This window comes from Cyprinodon variegatus, unplaced genomic scaffold (assembly GCF_000732505.1).
Source record: "Cyprinodon variegatus isolate N-32 unplaced genomic scaffold, C_variegatus-1.0 Scaffold975, whole genome shotgun sequence".
Taxonomy (NCBI): domain Eukaryota; kingdom Metazoa; phylum Chordata; class Actinopteri; order Cyprinodontiformes; family Cyprinodontidae; genus Cyprinodon; species Cyprinodon variegatus.
This window is the reverse complement of record NW_015151428.1, coordinates 26,102-50,740: the sequence shown is the minus strand read 5'-3', so window position 1 is coordinate 50,740 and position 24,639 is coordinate 26,102. Positions and strand designations below refer to the sequence as shown.

Here is a 24,639-nt window from a genome sequence, read left to right as displayed (position 1 = left end):
AGTTTCTCAGACCTCCTTCTAAATCCTCACACCATTTCCAAATGCTTTTTTTTTTTTAAACTATAAATGTCCTGCAAATTGACCAACAGCAGAACCATCGGACATCTACAACTTTCGGCTTCAAGTAGGAAATTTAGCTTTTTTACCTATTTCATCACTTTTCAGAATAATATATAAAGAAAAATGTTATGTTTTATGCTCTTCCTTAAAATGAAATGACAATTAATTGTTTTTAAAATGACAGTAAAACATTAGACCCCCAATAACTCCTTTTCCTTCTATGATTAGAGGGCTCCTCCTGCACTTGAACCCACGAGAGAACGTGGAAACCTTTCTGAGAACACCTAACATTTACTTAAGAGGCCTCTGTGTGTCTGGTCAAGTGTGAGTGGAGAGGCATGCCAGGCATACAGGGAATGCCAGGGTGTCACTGTGGGAAGCGAGCTGCATGCATACACACAAACATTTTTCAGGCTACTTTAGTCTTTGCTCAAAACCACAGAAACCGGCCCTGAAGCCAGCAGAGGAACAGCGCAGAGTGTCCTTAGACAAACACATATGGCTTTTAGAGAATGAGCAGGGGGGGTATGGGTGGAGGCTGTTTGTCTGGAGGTGAAAAGACTAATGTGGTCCAAGCTATGGTCGGAGAAATGCAGCCTTTACTGACCCCTGAGCTGCAACAAAAAAAGCCACGTTGATTAAGTGCGTCATTTTATTCAGGAGGAGAATCAAAAGAAACAAGCTTGTTAATATGGAAAACCAATTAAGAGGCAGAGTGCTCGAGAATCTCTGACGGAGAAAGAGACGGGGGGGGAGGAAGAGAGGAGAGGGCAGGCTCTATCAAAGACTCTTGTTGTTGGAATTAGTAGCAAATGTCTGCTTTTTTTTGGGGGGTGCGTCCTTCGGGTGAGCTGTGGAGTTTTAACAGGGATGCGTACATGTGCGGCGAGCGTGCGTGAGGTTGAGGGGATGTTGGTAAGAATGGAGGGATGTCACGCTTTATTTTTCTGCCTGTTGATTCTGAATGTGACCAATTAGTGGAGCAGAGAGACACAGAGTGTGGGAGTGGAAGAGATGGAAGGGGGGGGTCCAATCTCTTTCACCGTGAGAGTCTGAGGCCGATCTCTGAGTCAGAGTGGGATGAAAGAAGAGGAAAAAAAAAATAGGGGCGAGCCACTACATAATGAACATAATGACAAACAAAAGGACTTTTCAGTCATTTCTGGTTGCTTTCCTCAGACCCCCGACTCAGTTTGACGGCTCGATTCTGGACTGCAGAGAAGCCGGGGCATGCTTTCTTTCTCTTCGTTCTTGCTACACAAATGCGAGTCTTTCATATAACACACACACACAAAAACTAAATAGTGATATACACTGTTTAAGTGCAGAAAAGTGAGCAGAAAGAAACATTAAGAGCCGTCAGGTGAGACAACAAACATCAGGCAATGTTAGCATGAGAAGTTCCTGAACGCTTGATATGAACTCTTTTTACAAACCATTTCTTAACCAGGATTTTTTTTTCTTTTTTCTTCAGATTGGTATTATGCTACTACAACAGAAGATTTTCTGAAGCTCTCCATCTACTTTCTACACCGAGGTCCATCCAACTGGCCATATTCACTATATTACCAAAAGTATTGGTTCAGAGCAACCACCAAGTCACAGCTTTTGGATGTTCTAATAACTTGTTAATGTAGAATGTAGAGTCCATCAATGAATTAGGCCCGATCGATGGAGAAGAGAATGTCTTTAAAGTTCAAATGCATTTCAGAGAAGACAGACACATTTAAGGCAGAATAGTCTGTTATTGATATCAATGCCATGAATGCACAACATTATAAATGTAGTATCTATATAAATATTGTAACCAAGGAGTTCATTTGGATTCATTTTGCAATCCATATGTAAAACAGAATGATTTTCCCTCAAAAGCGTTGGTTTCCTGAGTAAGGGGAGACCCTCTGGTCGGGGGTTGGTTGTAATTGCAGGGGAGTGTGCTACAAATTAATTTTTAGAGCTATGCTGTCTGAGTAAAAATAATAGAAAATAATGAAATAATCCAAATAAGGAGCATTCAAAAGCTTACCAAAGAGAGAAGTTTAATTAAATACATCCAAAGATTTTGTTTTCTCAGGTCCTTTGCAAACAACTATCAATTAAAAATGACATTGTTTTAATGTGATCTCACTAAAGACGGTGTAATATCCTTGCCAGGCCACTAGTATGCAGAATATTCTTTGGAACTCAACAAAATGCATATGCGTGGAAACAACCCCTCCACTGATTAAGCTCTTAAAATGGCAGGAACTAGAAAGTTTTACAGACCAGGTTAAAATATTCAGCCAACTTTGAATTACAAAACCAACACTGTGGTCAGCATCTGTTTTGCTGCTTGCCTTCATTTCTACTGATGGCCTCCATACCACGTACGGGCCAGGACTTTTCATTATAGCCAGATTTTATTTTTTCCTTTGTAAAACCACAACAGAATCTGGGTTGTTTTTAATCCTTCCACTCTGGAAACTGTTTTCAAGTCCAGCCCTTGTGGTGTGGAACAGAGGAGACAACAAAACTTTCCCTTTTATCCAAAAAAGGGGCACAGGGTCTGAACTGTGAAATCTTAACTCTAACGTCATTAGCGCTTCATTTGGGTTTTTTAAAGGAATAGTAATCTCAGCCAAAGTTGATTTTGACTATAAGAAATTAACTAAATTGTCCCTAAAAGATTATCCCTCTTAATACTATGTTATGTAGCTTAAAAAAAAAACACATTTGGTTATGCTAATAGATCCTAAACTGAAAGTGTCGGTGAGGAAAAAAAAAAAAAAAAAAAGAGCTGCGTCTTTAATCAGTGCCTGAATATAAAATATATTGTCTGGTTTGGCTACAGCTCCTGTGTGTTTATGCATACCTGCTGCAGGTCAGCCAGAGAGTAGAGGTGAATGTGCTGTAGAAGATATTCCCTGGGAAAAATCCTGTTGAAGAGACAAAAACATTTAGTGCATCACTTTCCTCACAGCAGGTGATCTGATCAGCATGTAGTAATTAGATGATCAATCAAATAAAGTGTTGCACCAGGCACAATTATTTACAGCAGCACACCTTAGAGTATTTTATTGGGATTTTATGCAAAAAAAGGTGGAAGAAACAATACAAGTTTTTCATCGGTTTTAAGCCTCCTTTACTTTATTACCTTTAAATAAAAAGAGTTTGGAGTAAAGCCATGTAAAAGATTTAGAAAACATGTGAAAGAAGATGCTACAGTAAAAAAATAAAAGAAACATTTTTATCCAAATGCGAAAAGAAACCAAGAATGAAACACGGTGGAGGCAGCATTATGGTTTGGTTAGTTTATAAAGAACGGACAGGGAAGCTGATCAGAATGGAGGAGGAGGGTCATTTTTCTGCATTTGAAAATCTATAAACATACTTTGGACATTTTTATCGCAAAAAAAAAAAAAGTTAAAAATGTACTCTGCATTTACAGCCATCTTTATCATACTAACCCCTGATGAAATACACTAAACTAAAATCAGCTTTTCCTTCTTCAGGATGTGAATGCAGAGGCTTCCTCCAATCAGATGGCTCCGCGTTAAATCCCATCTAAAGCTGTGATGAGTGTCGCTAAGGCACACCGACGTGTGTGTGTGTGTATGTGTGGTCCAAACGCGCCTTGGTGATAGACACCACTGATAATCTAATGTTTGGCAGGTTACCAACGGTTACCGAACCAGCATGCGTGACAACAAGCACACATGGACACAAAAACGGAGAGTGTGCTGTGTGTGTTGATCTTGCTTTGAAAACACTTGAGAGCTAACACATTAGCAGATTAGATTAGAAGCGGTTCACACAGATTTGGGAATGCACACAAATAGAAACTACTTCAATATTTGTATTAGTAAGACCTTATAATCCTTAACTCGACATTTTAAAGCAGTATCCCGAAGGATTTTTCCACTACAAGAGACACGCCTTTTATTGAGACTTTTATCACTACAGGATTATGATTGTTTACCAAAGGTAGGTCTGACCTGACTAGGAGTGTGGACTCTATGGTGCTTTGGAAATTTGCAAGTGGCACACTAAGACACTACTTTCCAATCCTATGCAAACCAAGGTTTTCCTATCAACAGCTGATCTAATCCTAGATGAATTTCCGACAGTCAATTGGATCTTTTGTTGCATAAATAAAACCTCATTCAGAATTCACAAAAAAAACAAACCGGGAGCAAAAAGTAATTATTATGCAATCAGTTTCTATATCAGCTTCCAGATTCAGAGTGTGAAAGCAAGGATAAACATCCCTGTTTGCAGCAGGCCTTGTAGGAAACATGGTGGAGAAAGGTGCTCTGCACAATAGAAAAAACTTAGTTTTTCTACCCTACAGTGAGAGAAGATGGGCATCTCACAGGGAAAGATGTCAACAATAGAAAACTTTTTAGTAGTGGAACAAGACCATAATCTGGAGTGGAGGTAATTCTTTATAAATGTGGTTCTCCATGTAAAGACTCTGGGAGGGGAATGCAGACAGACATTTTCATTTGTTTTAGGAAACTATGCATCATTTTCCTTAAAATTCAAATTGATGCAATATTTTGAGTTGATTGAGCAAATATAATCCCACTAAACCAAAACCCTCCGGTTTTAATGTGAAAAGATACAATGAAGTTTAAATAGAGGTTTAAACTCACAAGAGGGAGTCTTCTCGTTTATTTTAGATCTTAAAAATATACTAAATTATATCAAAGGGACAACACCAGATTTATCTATTTTTATCTAAATTTATGCATAGCAATAATTCTACCCAAACCTAAAAGAAGTAAGTTTTTTTATCTGAAAAGAAAGCTTTGGTAGTATTTTTAATCCAGAGATATTCCTGTTTTTAAGCAGAGCTGTTTGCACTACCTCAGGTTTGTTGAGAAAACCCATCTACTTTTCCACCTTTTGGCATTTCTTTGAACAACTGCAGAGCATGGAGTCAATTTAACCGCACAGTTCATAGATTTCATTACAGCTTCCCAAATATCAGCACCGTATATTTGTTAACACAAGCAGTGGTTGTGAACGAGTCACAATCCTCGATCTGCAGCAGCAAGTGGAAAACCCAGCTTTATTAACACTACCTGGAGATATTAAAAGACCAACAGAGTTAAAACTCTCAGACTGCATCTAAGAAAAGCAATTTCAAAATAAAATTCTGAAACATAAAGACAGATTATGACGTTCTTTCACTAAGTTCACATCTAATTGTTGTTTAAAAGCAGTGCTTTCACTGTTCCCTGTTTTATATTTGAGTCATCAAAGACTTAAGCTGTAGTTTTAAACACGCCGATCGCAGCGTTTTGATTGGCTGCTGTTCACCCCCTACCTCCTGATGGAAGTGGATGTTTTGTCTGTTCTAAAAGAAAACTTGAAAGATTGGAAAGAGGGAAAAATATAGAAAAAAAGACTAGATTTGTGAAAAGGGTCCAACTGCTGCATAGGTACCCAACAAACACTCCTCCATCAAACGGCATCATACATGTGTCTGCACGTGTGACATCATTCTATTTAGCCCTTCAGCCGATATGCCACAGATTTCTCTTTCCAGATGCAGACTGATGACATCAGGAAGGTTTTAGCGCCATGGACCTCATCAATCCTGCATGTTTGGAAGTGGTGGGCGGCTGGCCGGCATCACTAATGCGACAGAAGTAAACACAGACGCTTCTCTGAACAGCATCAAGCTTTATTAAGGAGATCTTAGAATATGCTGCCAGCTCATGGTCAAGACCAGCATTCAAGATTTGAATGGTAATGTTACATAATTTTCACTGCAGCCTTCATAAAAAAAAATGTATTTAACAAAAATACATTCAATTAAAACAAAAAATTGTTTAAATATCAGAGACCTGTATAATTTTTGGTTTATTTAGTCAGTTAATATTGTCAAAATCACTTAATATAAAGCAAAAAAGCTCTTAAAAGTTTTACGTATTTTGTATAACTTACACCTAAATATTTAAATATTGTAATGACAGTTATGATTAACCTACATATAAATTACCTTTTTTCCCCAATCATCCAAACAGCCCCACCTCTTCCTAAGACTGTAGGCTATCACACATGAGGTGAGCATCAAAGGAAGTCCATCCAAACAGTTGAATACATTACTGCCATACGGAGGGTAATAACATGGCAATTTAACAGCCAACCAAATACATCAAAGCTGTTCTTTACGGTTTTAATGTTGCACATCTTGATATTGTAAAAGCAACTTTGCCTCTATATGTTCTGCAGCTATAGAATTTTCCCGATAAGCACAGTTTTGTATGTTTTCTCACAAGGAACGGATCCAACTTATTAATATGGCTGCAGAAATCGACAGCATGACCATATGTTTTAATGATTTTACCATAAATAACCAACAAACACTACGTGTGTAAAAGCATTAATTAATTTAAGCTGTCTGTTTAAGAAATTCTCCATCAGCTGAGTGTATTAGTGACCCACTTCGAGGCAAGAGGAATCCATCAGAGAGCAGACGAGGCTTTCAGTGAGGGACCTCAATGGGATAAACAGTCATTCGCCGCCTCCAATCGTCTTGCACAGGAATGCGTCAAGATAAAAGGCAATATAAACAAATACAAACCCAGAAACGCACGGATCTTCTCAGGGGATATTAGATGTGTGTGTCATTTCAAATATCGAGATCATGAAAACTGGAGCGTTTTGAAGAATTGGCGCCAATTCAGCCGAAGCGGTAAGAAAAAAAGCAAATAAACAAAACCTAAAGTTGAAGAGCTCAGGGTGAAAAATGAATCCATTATTTCACCCTTTTTTTTTTCTGACAAAAAAATTAATCAATAAATAAAGAGTTAAACCAAATTCGAAGTAGTCATGTGTTCACTGATCTCTTTATATGTTAAAAAAATAAAGTAATAGGACGTGTTGTTTTTTATTTAAAAGCTTTCTATAAAAAAATTATAGTTTGAATAGAGATTTAATTGATAATTTTAATCATGAAGGTAATTATATTAATAATTGCTTCTAAATTATCTGCTATACAAATGACTTTTCTTGTCTTAAATTTATTTGAGATTATTCCATTGTTAGGAGCCATACAATTATGGCAAACTTTATTTATTTTCTATTTATTTCAAGTAAATAAAAAGTATTGTGATACGAGATTTGAGAAAATCTGTACCATCTTTAGCATTGCTTATGACTAGACCATTTTATGGGTGAATTAGCAAAAGGATCTATAAATCATTTGGGAAAACAAACAAAACTCGACCTCCAAAGTTATTGTCATGCAGGCAATTTGGAACAGGAAGTTTGCAAATATGAACCTCATAGAAACAGCACAAGCTTCTGGAAAACAATTTCTCAGTCATATAGTTAGTTGTATTTTGTTGACATTGATGCTCTAAGTTGTATAAGAAAGTTTAAAATGAGGCATTAACAGCACCGGACCCTTGCACTTCATTCCCTGATAATAAATCTATGCTCTTATACAGTGCACAGATATTAAAATACTTACACCATCCTACTATAACATACACAATTTACCTCAAACATGCTATTTATTCACTAACATGTTTTAAAGTATTAATACTAAAATTTAGTGTTATTGTTACTTTCTCTTCTTATTTTGTCAAAGTGGAATTGCTAAATACTAAAGAAAACAATCAATTCAGCAATTACCTTTTTTTTGTGGTAAATAAAAATAAGATGAACAACACATTTTTTCCTAATGGAATTTTTTTATATTTTATTTGCAGATATGCTCATGTTGTCTGAAAGAAAACAATCAGGATTTAAAATGAACAGATACAGCATTATTCTATCCAAAACAACCTGTTAAAATTAGTTGAATTTAACTGTGGTGTTTGAATTTATTTAGTTAACCTCAGATATATTGATTAGTTTCTTTGAGCCCAATGTGGCGTCTATGATCGACCTTCATCTCTAATCCTTATGGCACCACCAAAAGCCGCTATAAGGATAATGGATCGCTTCTCCAGACTAGATACTCTTGACCCTGAAAAAGAGATATTCGGACTTTACACACCAAATTAATTTATCAATAAAGCTTTTATTTAGGTTTTCATAATTCAGCTATCTAAACTCATAGAAAGAAAATATAATAACTTCTAACTTCCGATACCTGGGCTGAGCATGTCAGCCAATACGATCCAATTCAACTGTTGAATGAATGAACCATATATCTAGCCATGTGAGTAAAAGCTTTAGCCTTGAAATAAACATTTTTAAAATAAGTTAATAAATTAACACAAATATTAATATACTTTATAAAATTTTATTAACAAATAACCAGCAAGAAGAAAGAAACAGCAGCTTCATGTAAATTTTAATGGACTGGATTTCCAATATCTGATGTCAAATCACTGATTTCCGATCCACCTAATTAGTCAATATTGAAATCGGTATCCGATCCAGATACCATTTTGGTGCATCTCTATTTATAACCGTACCATAATTTTCGGACTATTAGCCGCACCTAAATATAGGCCACAAAAGCTAAATTGCATGATTTGTACATATACAAGCCGCACCGCACTATAAGCCGCAGGTTTTTTTATGTTTAATCTCCGTCTTTCTCGCTCTCGTACCACTCGCGGTAGAAGTCTGCTTCCGGAGGACCTCCGCATTCCCCCGCACGCGGCTACCGTACTTGTGTGTTGAAGCAAATGTGACGTCAACATGGTGGATGGTAAAATCCATAGATTTAGGTATTACGCTAGTGGCCGTTAGTTGTAAAAGTCCATAGATAAGCCGCATTGTTATATAAGCCGCAAGGTCGAAAAATGGAGAAAAAGTCACGGCTTATAGTCCGAAAATTACGGTAATTTATTTAAGATGACAGTTATTCACACTCGTCCTTCCATATTTACATCACTTCTTAACCCAGACTAAATAGACCCAATCATTTGTTATTCTTTAGGTCAGGTCTTCTATATTCTAATGTATATTCAAACTACTTTGACATAGATTGTTCCAAAGGCCTCATTTATACATATTGCTTCCACAGCCTCAGGATGTTTATTTCAGGTTGTTTAAAGAAAAGAGCAGCTGCACACTGCATCATTCAGGATTACGTAGCCTTTTACCAGCTGACACATATTAATCAATGCAACGTTTCTTCCAACTGGAGCCTTCTTACCTGTTTGTTTTCTTAAAACCAGGTGGCGATTTAGTTTGAAGCACACAACACTTATTATCCACAGCTGCTTTTGAAAGGAGAGGATGATGTGATCATTTCTAAACTTTTGACGGAAAAAAAAAAAACGGAAACCGACCCACCTTCGCCTGAGGTCTTCAGCGATGGTTGCCCTGCAGCTGAACAGGTAGGCCCTCAGCGACTGGAGCTGCTGACGGAGACGCAGCACCGTGCTCAAAGCTTCACAGTGTTCATACAGGCAGGGGTTGAGCTGCTGGATATCCAGCAAAGGCTCCTCATACACAAACTCCAGGAACTCCTTGGCCTGTTTAGACACCTGCAGGAGCACACAAGAGTTTATATTTGGATCTTTGCTCCAAGCACTGCGGATACATTAAACATAATCCCACACAAGCTGTACTTTCCAAGCATGTATGGGATAAAGTAGGTTTTAAAAAGCCCAACATAAAGACTAAGCTTTGTAAAGATCATGAAGACAGGATGCAGCATGTTGGTTTAGACATGCCTTCAGTTTTTCTTTACTTCGGGACAAGGCCAGGCTAGCTGTGTGTGTCTCCCACCTTGTGCTTACTGGTGTCCCAGTTGTGCAGCAGTCGTGCAGGGATGAGGAAAGAGTTATCCTGATGGCAGCTCTGGCAGTAGTACCAGCCGCTGTAGCAGCAAACCTTTGCCTTTCCTCTGGACAGGCCGACCGGACGCTGGCAACCTGGAGAGAGAGAGAGAGAGATACTCACTGAGCCTGTGGGCGAATGCAGCTATTACACAGGGCTCCAACATACGTTTGATTTTCCAGATTTAGATTTCCAGACTTGGTTCCCAAGCATTTTTATCCTCCTATTAACATAAATATTACAAAACACTGTCAATTTGTAAGTGGTCAGAGTTTTTATAAGGAAATTGCAAAAACTACAGTCATTAACTAACTACGGCTTTAAGAATGAGGATGGAGATGAGAAAAGAAAAATTGACAGATGGATGTTACTTTTAAGGTAAATAGGATAGAGAATAAATTATATATTGTTGTTTTTATACACTCTAACCCTAAGTTCTGTTTTTTGCCAAATGCATCTTAACACAACATTTCTAATAATATTAAATTTAAAATCCTAATATTGTAGACCTTCATTGATTGACAGAGAGATGAACAGATAGAAAATGAACGGATGGATTGACCTGCCATCTATTGAATGGGGATTTTGGGGAGCGACTTGCAGTTTTTTTTGTTGTTGTTTTGAAGCTGAGAAAGGAGCATCAGGAAATCAGCACGAGAACACCGGCAGAGATATCACCAAAAACGGAAGGCTGCCAGCCTCTCTGGAGCTCCCCTCAGCAGGAGATCGGATTTGCTCCCCGGGGAAACATCGCAAAAGAACTGAGATAGAAGGCAGCAGAGAGGGGCTACGGCTGGATGGAGCTAGCCTCTCGGCTAACTGCTGGAGATGTAAGGAGAGCAGTGGAGGATTAGCGCAGCCTGCTGGACAGAAAGAAAGACAAAAGCTGGACGGTGGAGGTAGGAGACGAAACAGTCCTTCTAGGGGTAAACCAACACGACTTTTTCAAAAGTGACCTAAAGACCTCTTAAGAGTATTCTCCACTGCATCCTTTGTCAACATTATTTTCTCCATCTTCAAAAAAAAAAAAACAAACAGGAACTGTGTAATTCTACCTATTGTTTTGTAATTATCATATATATTGCACTAGAATTTTGCCAGCTGTATTTAATCAACACCTTTACAGACAAAACAATATATCTGATACAGTTAACCAAGCGCAATGTAATCCACTTGTTCAATGTTTTATTTTATTAAAAAGCCAAGTCTCCTCTTTTATATGTAAATCTCTTTTATTGTCCCACAATGGGGAAATTCCCTCTCTACATTTAACCCGTCCCCTTTGGGGAGCAGTGGGCTGCTGCTGTGCGGTGCCCGGGGAGCAGTCTGGGGTTAAGGGTCTTGCTCAGGGACCCAAAATAGCAGTTTGTGGGAGTGTGAGACTTGGACTTAGAAAGGCGGGGTGCGTATATTATATATGTGCATACACAAATACTAGGCCTGCAACTAACAATAATTTTGCTAATCAATTAACCTGGTGAGTAATTGACCAATAATCTGATAGACAACGATTCTTTGAGGAAGACTTTTTACGAAAATAAATGAGGTTAAACAAAAACCTTTTCCGCTTGATGAGTTCTGGAAAAAGCATATTTATCTTAAATATGAAATGTTTATATATTTTTTTACAATCTTGGTGTAATTCCAGCTCTAAGTGGGTTGCTCTGTCAGCTAAAGACATGTTTTAGAGTCTCTACACTCCGGTTAACGACTCATCGAAAACTAAATTAGTTTAGGATTATCAAAAAAAAGTTGATTAAATCATGATTAATCTGATTAATTGTTTCAGCCCTAATAAATATGCAGTTGTTTACATACCAATTCCCAGGGAAGATTATGTTTCCTAGGAATTGGGACAAAATATCTTCTTCTTATCTGCATAAAATAAGGGCAAATATATTTATTTCACCCAAATTTACACTTATTTTTTGTGTGTTTTTCATGAATCCCACATGTATTAACATGTTTTCTTCATTAATCTAATATTATAATTATAATAAGTGGAAACGTCTTGTACTCAGCAGATCGGAAGGAATAAAACATCAGTTTGATTTAATTGTGAAAAAGTGTGGGTTAAAAGCAAGCAACTTTTCCACTTCACTGTTCAATGAGATCTCAATTTAAAATGTCTCCTTTCACCTCCTTCAAAGCAAAACAAAAAGTGATTTTTTGGATTTTGTTTTTTTTTAAAGGAGCTTTTTTTAGCTACAAGACTGAAGACATGAATCCCTCAATAATGGGGTGTGGTAATCCCAACATAACCACACCCAAACAAGGAGCAGATTGTTTAAGTTTCAACTTACAGCTTCAGATAAAAGAGTCTTTTTTTTTTTTTTTTTACAGCCATGACAAGCACCTTCAATAAAATATTTCTGCACACCAACAAGTCCAGCGGATCCTCTTTACTATTTGTCCCCATTGTTTCTCTGGTCTGCTTTGTCTTCTCAACCCTTTAAAGTTTGCTCTTCACCCAAACACCCGGGCCTGCTCTGTGATCAGGCGCCTCTAAACCCAGGAGCATTGAAGGCCTACAACAGGTGTCCCTTATCCACACTATCTTAGAGGATATGAAACCAGGATGAAAACAGCAAATCAGAGCAAAAGAAGATTCCGGAAGAAAAGAAATGTGAGATTATTATCGCTTATTTTTAAACAAAACAGAACCCTACTTTAAAAAGAGAAGAAGGAAGTGGCCGGACATGTACCAGCATGTCCATGGTGCTCCAGATGAAGACAGAGGAAAAAAGATGGAATAAAAAGAAAGAACAGGCTATTGAAAGATGAGAGAAAAGAAAAACAGAGAAAAGAAAAACAGAGAAAAGAACAGAGATCAAGAGAGATGAAGGAAGACATTAGGGGAGCGGTCAGAGCAGGAAGTTCCCTATTATCTCCTGTCGTCTGATCAGCATCAACAATGTCGCAATCAGCATTTAAAGATGAATTTGTGCTATATTTGATGTAGAACTAAAAACTCTCAGGTTAGAACTTAACTCACAGAGACGCACTGACACTATAAAGTTTGAAAAGTTTCCACTGCCACTAAAAGTCGATTGTTCGCTGGTTAAAAGGGGTTTTTCGGCTAGTGAAAAAGGGGTAAAAGAGATTATGAGTGACATGTTTACATAGTTTGCCTGAAGATACCTTTATTTCTTCACAAAACTATATTTTTCCAACATAGACTGAATCATCTGATGCCACAGGAACCCAATTATGCATTAAACCATTAAAACCACCTTAAGGTCACAGATAGGAGATAGATTTTTTTTTCTTTCCAGCTTTTATTGTCATTACACTGTCACAAGTACAGAGCAACAAAATTAGCTCTCATTTAACTCATCCCCTTGGGGAGCAGTGGGCTGCCATTGTTCGGCAATGGCAGCCCACTTCCTCACCGCCTTGGCCGTATCCACACCCACAGCTAGTTCCTGATTGTCCCTCTTACATTGTGGCGTGGAATAACATAGTGCAGAACACGCTTCAAAATTGGGCATAAATCAAAAATATCTGCAACAAGCTCACTGGGACACACTGCTGCGGAAGTTTAACCAGCCGTTTAAGGGCCTTGCACAGGGGCCCAGAGTGCAGGCTGTGTCGATCGAAACAGGTGCTTGTAACCTTCTCAGAGCACAAGCGTGGATCCTCTGGTATTTGACAACGTAAGCTGTTGGTTTGTGGGTTAATTCCTCTGAAAATTAGCTTTATTTCTAGCCTAGTAAAGTAGCCCCACCCGCCAGCAGGCAAAATCATTTTTGCCTGGGAGTGGTCTAGCCTCAAACGATGCCCCAGGCCCTAGAACTAGCTGGTCAATCACAACACAGAGATGTGTTTTGAATTTCTGGGTGCAAAGCGGGCGGGGGTTTGAGGGCGTGACGACAAAGCTGCGTGATGCAGGAGAAAGCACAACAAGGAAGATGGCAACAACTATTGAACAGTTCTCGTTTGACTCAGCTTTGGAATCAGTTTTGGAAGGATTAGATTTGGGGTTTTCGTTGAAACGTGAGCAGGAAGAGGCTCTACGCTCATTCATTTTTAAGAAGGATGTATTCACCGTTTTACCGACAGGCTGTTTGTTTACACTCCCTCACCAGCTTTCTGTCGCGTTTACTACGTCACAGTCAGTTGTGCTCATTGGTCAGAGCGTTGGCCAATAGGCACAGACATGGTTTGAAAGACAACGGGTTGTTCTCATCAACAATCTTCCGATGTCTCATTCTTTGGGGCCAGACTAAATTAGACCTTTAATCTCACATTTAGTCTGGTTTATCAGGCTACTTTATTTCTTTTAGAACCTGAGAAGTTTGAAGCTGCAGTCTAAAGTAGAGCAGAACCTTTACATCTAATAAGTATACTGTCTTACTGTTTTGAGGGTCTTTTAAAATACTCTGACCTCAGCAAGAGGAGAATGGCTAACAGCTAGTCAGACTATTTTAGCAGGCTTTTATCAATATAGAATAGTTGAAATAGTTAAAACAAAAGTTTAATATATTTATATCTTTGAAGTATAATTAATATTAATATAATCACATTCATCCATACTTTCCATAAAGATCTTCATTAGTTGTGTAACCGTTTTCTCAACCAAATTTTTACATCACTACTCTAAGTTGCGCTGGTTTACCTTTTAGCTGATCAATCTGACTCATGTAGACCAACAACACTTGAGCGTAGAGACATTTTTTTTTTTTTTAGTTTCACCTTTACCCAAAAACTCTCAAAGCTTAAATTATCCACCCTTTTTCTATTTATCTTTTAAGCTTCACATTAAATCATTTACAACTTCTGTACTTTGAAGGGGAAATTTTTAACTTATAATAGATTACAGATTTTAAATGAAAATCAACCCCCAAAACCTGCATAAATAATCCTATAAAATAAAACGACTGCAAAGATATGAACTGAAACATAATTTTCTTTCGTTTTAACAAAAGTGCAACAACAAGATTTCAAACTAAGGTTCGAAATAAATTGGATTCATAATTTTTATTGGCATAGAAATCACCCCTTCAGAAACAGGATGGCCTCTTTCAATGCATCACTACAGTGTTTATTCATTTAAACACGGTTTCTTAACCAAAGTCCTCAGGGCCCACTGTCCTTCATGTTTTCGATGTGTTTCTATTCAAGCACACTCGATTCAAATGACTGCATTACCTCTCTGGCAGCAATCAAATGCTATAAAAGCCTGGTAATCACCTTTTCATTCAGGCCAGGTGTGTGGAGGCAGGGAAACACCTAAACAGGTAGGACAGTGGGCCCCGAGGACCAGAATTAAAAACCCTGCATTAAACCTATTTAGCAACCGCAAAATCCTTTTTGCTTTGGTATGAGAGCAAACGTCTTTACGCTTACAGTTAAGATCCGCGTCTTGTAAGCATCTGGTGTGAATGATTCACAGTCATGACTGTAACTCAGTAACACGTCGGTCACATGTTGACTGGCAGATAGATCATTGATGCCCCCACCCCCCAACTCTGCACTGCTCTACAGATCGCACTTTTTTGTCTTTTAAAGAAAGCTTTCTGCAAAAATCGATGTAAAATCAATGAGGATTAAACAAATTAAACAGTCTTATATAGTGCAATATTTTTCTGGATAACTTTCCTTTTATAGCTTTTTAAATTCACAGAAACAAACCCTGGAAAAAAACGCAAATTTATAATAAAAATACTGTTTTGAAAACTGAAGCCAAATAAAACCTCAAGATTGATATGCTAGTATATAGTGATGCACCTGTGGGTGATTTATGGGAGATATAAAATAAAAAAAAACAACAAAAAAAAAAAACAGCGACCTTCATAATACATATTTTCTAAACTTTTCAGAAGTAATGCTAATTATAGCAGTGAGCTCATGCTGGTGTTGGGGTGGATGCTCCAACAGAAAACCACAGTCCACCGGTTGGAAGGCAGCATGCCGAGGCCATGGTTAACAGTCAGGGAAACACTGTGTCACTTCGAGGAAGCAGCAAACCACTGCAGCAGTTTTCTGGCCATATGTGGCCTCAAACTTGGTCTGCCTCTGCTGGGACCGCAGGAACAAAGATGCACACGTAAAAAAGCCCAAAACCTTGGCAAACCTAAAAATTTAACCTCAAATTCTATATCATGAGCAAAAGAGGAGAACACACCCACACAAACAAACACATGGCACCAAAAGTGCATCCACCACATCAAACTCTATAAGGTCTCTGCAAGAGAGATCAATCTGACAGAAATATAGCTTTATTATAGAATCCAGAAAAGAACTAAATATTGAAAGACTAAGCTGTTATTATGGAAGACGGCTGTATGAGTGCAAAAAAAAAAAAAAAAAAACACAACTTAATTTCAGGTTTTACTGAGCGAAAATATAAAATATTTGTCTCCTTCTCACTAAGAGTAAGTTAAAATGCTAAAAACTGATAGGACTATTCAAACACGGCTGATTTCTTAATAGAAACAGCCTGTTAAAGCGCCTCAACTTGAATTCAAGGCCTAAGCTCTCAGATCCTGTTTAAAAACAACATGGCTTCTGCTTGCTTTAGTTACAAGTGGACAGATTAAAGCATTAACGTTTCTGCCTGGCATAAAAGTCTGTCCCAACAATTGGATCTTTGCGTCCTACTATATGTGAATAAGAACCAAATAATTCAAATTGTTAAAGGAGTTTATATAATACTGTATAGGCTAATAGGCAAACAGAGTGGTTAAGAGGCCTTAATGCTCTATACTTGAAATTATATTTATTCTAAAAACATCCCCACAGCTGCTGTCCAACATAACCTCAGTGGATTTGGCCTAGAACAGTAAAAGAATATGTGAAACAGGACTTTAGAGCCCATATGTTCCTTATGTCCCTGACAGAGCACTTCTCTCTCTATCTGCATGTTTACTAGTAGTTCTTAGAATTTCTAGTCAAAAGTAGAATGGGAGGCAGATCTTTCCTCTCCTGTGGAACCAACTACCAGTTTTAGTCCGTGAGGCAGACAATAAAGCTTATAGTTAGAGTGGCTCAGGTTATCCTGAGCTATCTCTATAGATATGCTGCTATAGGCTTAGACTTCTGGAGGACATAGGACCCTTTTTTCATCATTCTATCTCTATTCACCAGCTCTACAGAATCTGTTAGTTCAATCTCTAACGTTATGATCTTTGCTTTTTCTAATATTAGCTTCGCCTCATCTGTTCCTGTTTGGCTCTGACACCATCCTAAAAAAGAAATATCAGCGGTGCTGCTGCAATCAACACATCTGTCTATAGATGTTTGAGATCAGCCTGTTTTTCAGTGTAGTCCCGTTTCTCTGATTGTGACTAGCTGGATGTGCTCCTCTGACATGGGAGTGGGCTCGGAGCTCGTCTGCCTGGCTGTGTGTTTCCTGGAAGGGGTCGCCTTTTACAGTTGCCTTTTGTATCCACGCTTCTTTTTGCATGTCTGCTTCTGTCTCCTTGAACCCAAGTCGGCCTCAGCAGATGGCCGCTCTCACCGAGCCTGGTTCTGCTGGAGGTTTCTTCCTGTTAAAAGGGAGTCTGTCCTCTCCTCTTTTTCCTCTCCACTAGAAGCATGCTTAGTGTGAGGGATTTCATTTGAGTCAATGAGTCACTGCAATCAACTGGTTTTCCTTAGATAGAAAACTTTGAATCAATTTGACTGTATGATCTGGCGAACTGTAAAGTGCCTTAAGATGACGTGTTGTGAATTGGCGCTATAAAAAAAAGAAAAACTGAATTGAATTGAATATTTTTGTTTTGTTATTAACACAGACCAGTCTGGTACTTTTCTTTAGCGTTTAATTACTATTAGATTGACTTTAAGCCAAAGTTAACCCCTTTCCTAAAATTATTCCCACATAAATGCTTAATTGTTTGCATCTAAAGAATATTTGTTTCCTCTAAAATGAGAGGCATCTTGGGTATTACATCTGCTGGCTAAAGGGGGAGCTAGGATCTTAATTAATGATAGTTTTTATGCTTTAAGGATTTTTAAGATTGTACAGTGCACCATTTTTACACTAAAACAGCAAGCTGTTATTTTCTTAAACATTAGGCGTAAAAAATAACAGTTCCAACTGAATTGTTTTGCTCATCTCCGATCTTTCATGTGTTTTTCTGGGATGAAGGAGGAGAGGGACCGAGGGGAAGATGAATGGGAATTCAAACCTAGCTCAAAGGTCCACCGATTGTACTGCCGCTCTCTGTAGTGAGAGAGGGTCACTTTGACCTGTTCGCACTGGGAGAAAGAGACAGGGACACAGGCAGAGAGAGAGAGATGACATCAGAAGAAGAGGACTCATGCTTTTCATCTGCCCGCTGCTGGTTCAAACCACCACACCTCTGACAGGACACTGCTGTGTGTGCGCGCGTGTTTGGTCTTTACATGAGTGAATTAGAACTGAAAAGACCAGAGGCGCGAGCTTTGATGTTCTTCATTCACAGAGACCAAACACTCCAATGAAAACGTGAACAAATGAAGAGTCTAAGATTGTGTGTCTGCGACTGTCAATCTTTTGAAGCGAATCTCCAACTTCCGCAGTTCCCTTGAATTTACCGATTCCCACTTCACTTGAAACAGCCCCACCCCCCAGTCCAACTCTAATGGACTGGTAAGGTAAACCAGGGGGCCTGAGAACGTGCTCCAACGAAACATCAGGGGCCACCAATCAGCAGGACCTGTGGTGTGTGTGCGTAATCACACATGTGGGGAGAGGTTTTAAGGGGGCAACGGGGAGTCACAGTCTTAAAAAGTAAAGCGCTTCCTTCAAAAGGAATCTGGAAAGCAGCACATCCCGTATGTAATTAGCGGCATAGATTTTGATGCTAAACAACTACTCATGTACTACACTGGATAGAAATAGCATATGCATATGCAAAGGGTAGACTAAAGCATCTTCAAAGTGGATTCGTTTCAATGTTGTATTTTTTTTTGTCAAAAAGAGAATGCTCTTATTGTAGGTGAGGATCACAGTAGGCAGCTCACAGGCCCGCAGGGCGGCATTAAGCAGTGATGCACGCCTCATATAACGGTAATGTCGGTTCCATTGCTGGTCAAACAGACAGTGTTATCCTACATCTCACAAACGCTACATTATGTTGAATTCAATCAACATAGCAGCATAAATCTAACTAGACTCATTTGATTTCATGTTGTTACCACCCCAGGAGGAGAAACGCTAGCTAGCTAGCTGGTTTAGCTCTTAAGCCGCTCTCTACATCAGAAACATAAGGCTAATGTTGATCCTCGTTTTGTCCCTTACCTAATCTAATAATTTATTTGTCAAAGATTGTTTTTTTTTTTCTCTATGACAGTAATAAGCCCTGATTGTCTTCGGTGAACATTTCTGTCTGCGGGATGCACCATCTGCCATTTTGCTGCAACGCTACGCCGCTAACCTTTGAGTGGCAGCTGTTTACATGCACACAAACGGAAGCATTTTCCCACTGAAATCAGCAGGTTAACACAGGTTTGTCAAACACAGGCCGACCCGCTAACAATCAACATTTGGCTCTCTTCCCACTGACCTCCCCATGGCAAACTGTTTGGCCTCTGTCCCCCCCCCCACCACTGCGTGTCTGGTGATGCCATCAAGCTGGGTTAGCATTGATGATCTCACCAGTGCGACAGAAATCAGGGAGGTAATCAGGGAAGAACAATGGAGAGCAACATGGTAGAGAGCCAGGACAAAGTAATGGTGTTTTATTCTTTATTGTTTGGCGCTTTTGTCCATCCAAATCCCTCTGCCCATTGCTGCGCCATGTTTATTAAATGTAATCAGACTTGTTTTGGCTTATTAGATTGGACGTGACTTGCGCCATTTGTTGACGTCTGATGTTCCCACTGTGTGCTGATCGGAGCAGAGCCGTTCTAAGGCGATTTTAACCTGGGTCATTTGTTGAGTCGTTTGACCCGGGTCGACACGGGTCAGTGAGCTGTTCCCAATGCCACTAAAAGTCGATTGTTCGTGGGTTTAAACCGGTTTTTCGGGCCAATGAAAAACGGGTAAAAGAGATTGTGTGTGGCATGTTTACATAGTTCACCTGAATATACCTCTATTTCTTCACAAAACTGTACTTTAAGTTCTTTTTATTTTAGGCACCTAAATTGCATTTAATCCACCGTTAAATAAACACTAAGTACGTTTTGACAAAGTATCAGCTTTAAGGCTGCAACTAACTATTATTTTGCTAATCCATTAATCTGTTGATTATTTTTTGAGTAATCAATTAATAATTGGATAGCAAAAGGTTCTTTAAAGAAAAATTCTTACAGATTGAAACCAGGTGAAACATTTCTACTTGAGTAGTTCTGATAGAGCATTTTGACAGACATTTTTTTTTTTTTTACAATTTTCATATATTTAATGCACTCAGTAGGTCGCTCTGTCAGCTAAAGGCATGCTTTATAGTCTCTATACTCCAGGTAACGATAAATCATTTACTAAATTAGTTGAAGATTATTTCATTAATCGATTAATCACGATTAATCTGATTGTTTCAGCCCCAATTTGCTTAATTTGAAATATATGTAAAATGATCTTTCAGGTAATTAACACTGCATGTAGTGAGGCTCTGACAGGCTGACCTTTTTAAAACGGTTGGATCTGTCAGTTAATAAGTCATGTGACCCAGAGCGCCACTTTACAGCAGACTGAGTTCCCCTTAAACACAGAACCAATAAAGATAGAAAAAGCTATTTTTGGTTCTCTGATGTAGCATTTAATCTAAAGAGCTGAATGTGGCCTTATCATTTTAAGTAACTCTATTACTAATTAATTTCCTGGTCAAAAGTGATATGCCATCAGATTTCGATTCATAGGGGGAGGCTGTTTGACTGTGTGACAGTGCAGTGTTGCTTTAAGGCTTGCTAAAGCTGGGAAATACAGGTCTAGCACCTCTAGTGGCTGTAAATGACATACTGTTGCTTTAATATATGTTGTTTTCTTTGTTGAACTCTAAACAGTAGGTGATACCTGGTGTAAGGTATCCTTCCGGTGTTGGACTTTGTGATTGAATAACAGAACATCCAAAGGCTTACCGACACAGGGAGGATGAACATCGCTTAGTGCTGTCACAAATGAATCGTCTGCATAGGGAAATTGTATTTTAGACTTTTACTTTCACTGTAGTGCGGTAGGGGATTTACAGTATGTAGCCTCTAAATTGGAAAAACTTCATGGTTCCTAAAACTCTAGCATATATTAGAGGATTTGCAGAGGAATTCAGAACAAAAAATAGCAGAGAGGGAAGAACAAGGAGGGAGAAATCTTGTAAATTTGATTTCTTTTTTATCTAAATGCTTAAATGGAGTTTCAGGTTGTGCTAATTAACACAGCAGGAGGGTAGGAAGGGATACTGTCATTTCAATGGGTGGACAGCAGGAGAAATGGAGACAAAAACAGGACACGGTTATGAACATGAATGAACTGGTGAAAGCAAGCAGAATGAAAAGGAGTAATAAACGGAGTGAAGGAGCCGAGGTGTGTTCTCTATAGAAAACAGACGTATCCAGCTGTCCCGTCCATCCAGCTCTGACCTGAAACCCCTCCAACAAACAGCTCCGCTCACAGCTGTCCACTGTAGCATCCCCAGGCAGCTTTCATTTGCTCTCATTCACTCACAGATTCATTCATTCATCCGTTTTTCCCTCTCCACCAGTGCTTTAAGCCCGCCAATTATCATCAGTTGGCCCCGGATGGCCCCCCATCCTTGTTCCCGTTTCAGCTGTCCTTTCAAACAGCTCTGCATTAATAAAGCCAGTGGTTACAAATAAAAAAGGGAGGTGAACGGCGATTATTCAAAGCCCTCCATAGGGAGAGTGAGAGGAAGCCCACGTTTCACACCCAGGGGGAGTAAAAGCACCGCCTGGCATTTGTAGAGCTGTCCAAGGACCTAGTGTAAGGACTAACTGAATATCAATAGAGAATTGCTAATCTGTAAAAAGCTTTAGAATAGATTAAATTAAGTACATGAAGCTGCACATTTTACTCTGCAATTAGAACCTTCAAATACTGAACTAACCATTAATGAAAAAAAAGATGTATACAGTACTCATTGGGGCTGTTCTAAAACAAAAAAAAACAACAACAATTTAGCTATACCAAAGGCTGATAATAATAATGTTAATACTTTTTCAAAAAAGATTTGTTAAAAGATTATGTTACTGTAGATATAATTAGATGGGCTATCAGCTCATGTAGCTGAACCTGCAGTCGGCCATCAAACAAACTATTTACCATCAGATTTAAAACACCTTTACATTGTGAAAAAAAAAAAATATTTGGAGATATATTGCAGTTTTCTGTCACACAATGTGATATTGATGTTTCAGCTCCTATTATCGATAAAAATAAAAATAATGTTTTTACCAAAAACAATGGGGGGAAATGGGCCACTTCTGCACCACCGCTCCAGTAGATGGTGCCGAGGAGCCCATATGCTGTGCGGGGCAGCGCCATTTCTCTAGTACAGGCAGTGGTGGACGCAGACTGACTTAAACCCCAAACAACATGGCTATCAAGATAACTGGATAATCAATGTCTTTTGATGAACGTATGCAGCCATTTTTTTTTTTATGTCAACATTTCATTTTGATATTATTAACCCGGTACCACATATATCATATTTCAATATCGTGATAATAATGCATCATATCGAAGCACCCTTGCCAATGCTCGCCCCAAATTAAAGGTCATAGCTACAACTTTTGTATCAAAATTCTTTTGTTTTCAAAGATCGCAATATATCCACGTCTTGTGACGCAGAACCAAAGTATAAATTCTACTGAAGAAAACAAAATATTGTACATAAACAACTATTTTATCAATTTTGACTGGTTCAAAATAAATAAATATTTACTTCTGTTTATGAGGCCAACGTCCAAAAGGAACAGTAGGTTGATGTAATATGAGCTGGAGCTGCCAAGATAGAGCTAAGAAATAGCTTCTTCAAAAATGACACAAAATGAGGGTGTGTAGACTGGTTAGGCTTTTGAGCACCGGTGCTGACGTAAGGAAGATAAGGAGATCAGAAGGTACAAGGAGGAGGATTAGCAGATCTGGCTAGTGGCTGGGAACCCATACGGATGTAGACTTAGGTGAATGTGAGGGCTCCACTTACTGGCTGGGAGGAGTTAAACTTGTAGCTTCCAGCTTTAAAGTTAGCGATGGATTGAGCTCATTTAGCTTCCACTCAATGACTGCCGAGGTAAATCATTTTACAAAAGCTAAAGTTGTCATTCTTTAATGCGATGACTAGCATCATAAACAATAGATAGAATAGAGGGAACACTTCACTATTATGCTCCATTTAACCAATTACAATTAAAAGTATTTACTGGTTTTGAAACATCAATCTTTTAAAACCTGAAAAAAAGCCTAAAAAAGTGTGTTTTTTGGCAAAAGTTTGAGCTCAAAGTTCCAATGAAGATTTAGAAGAAGACATTAAAGGGCTTCTTATATTAAATATTTATAGGAGGACAAATGTACACTTCTTACTTTAAAGAGATCTAGACTATGGATTGGACATTTTGCACGGTACTTACCAGCACACCTAAAGCTTTGAGCAGTGAGTCCCTTTTCCACAGCCAGGCAGGTGAGAATACTGAGGAAACTGGTGGTGACTGACTGCCGCTTGGCTCTCTGGGCCTCCCTCTGCCTCCTTGATGGTTTGGATCTCAACAACACTCCCTGTAATCCAGCGGGTCCTTCCCCTGGTTCTCTCTTGTCCTCTTGTGTGGACTTTTGTGCATCTACTGCCTGCTGTAGAGCTTCCACCCACTCCTGAGCTTTTAGATGATCATCTGCCTGGAGTTTTAGGACCTCTTTGGGGAACACAGCCTGGAAATACCGCCCTTTATCCACCCATGACTCTCCAGTCTCTGGTACAGGATCTTGCTGTACTGACAAGCAGGACGCTAGGGAGAACTGGAGGACTGGTTGGGACACAGAGCCCCTCCCTTCTGTAGGGAAAGCCTGGAGAGCAGATCTTGTCAAGACAAAGGTGAAGGGCCGCCAGTTGTTCTGATCCAACAGCAGATGAAGAAGTCCAGCTTTCAGCACATCCTGGAAGCGCTGGTTAAATAGAGGGAGGGTGGTTGGTCTGCTCAGGACTCCAGAATTATTAGAAAGTGATGCATCTGATGAGGTTGGAGTGTCGCTGTCCCCATCAGGTTGAGTGTCCAGTGCAGAGGGAGAGGGCGAAGAGGAAGGTGACATCGGTATGGGAAACTTAGCACTCTGCTTAATATCCAGCCCACTGTTATGCTTGCGGTTGTCCTGCCTTATGGGTCTAGCTGCCTGAACCTTCTCCCACATCAGCCGTCTCCACTCCATTGCCTCCCACTGGTTGGCCGCCTTCAGCTGGAGTCGCGTGCTGTTGAAAAACAAGGCCTGAAGTGTGCGCTTGTCACCAGGCTGGCTCATCTGACTCGACTGGCTGCAGGGTGCCGGGGCGACAACACTCTGGCAGTGTGACAGGGAGAAGGCAGTGCCTAGTTGGCGATTGGCACTGCTGTCCAAAGTGTAGAGCCGCAGCTCACAGGGAGTCAGCTCAACATAACAGGGTGTCCAGCGGCTCCTTGGGCCCTCACGCTGCTCCATCTCGCCCTGCTTCACCACACTGCCACTACTGCTTTTGTCAACTGGACACAAATAGAACAAAAAAGGAGAAACTTGTCAAATGACTCATAGTTTTGTGTTTAGGATAAGTTTAGTCAACAGTATAATAAAAACAACTCGCTGATCAGTCAGCTAGTGCTTCTGTGGACACAAATCATAAAAAGTCGTTTTTTTATATATATAATTTAGTCTTAAAAGGACTTTAATGTGACAAAAAAAAGCTTAAAGCTTTAAAGCAGCACTTTAAAGCAGCC

At 39.2% G+C, this 24,639-nt stretch overlaps 1 protein-coding gene across 1 annotated transcript in view; it reads right to left on the bottom strand.

Moving 5' to 3' along the window:
- The window catches only part of plekhm3 (pleckstrin homology domain containing M3), a 49,235-nt gene that overhangs the window by 14,374 nt on the left and 10,222 nt on the right, over positions 1-24,639 (bottom strand). Inside the window, exons 3-6 of the mRNA XM_015398967.1 lie at positions 23,311-24,408; positions 9,748-9,893; positions 9,310-9,503; positions 2,912-2,975 (exon numbers count right to left, since the gene is read on the bottom strand). Coding sequence (XP_015254453.1) covers positions 2,912-2,975; positions 9,310-9,503; positions 9,748-9,893; positions 23,311-24,408 — 1,502 coding nt within the window. The remainder of the gene's footprint in view (positions 1-2,911; positions 2,976-9,309; positions 9,504-9,747; positions 9,894-23,310; positions 24,409-24,639) is intronic.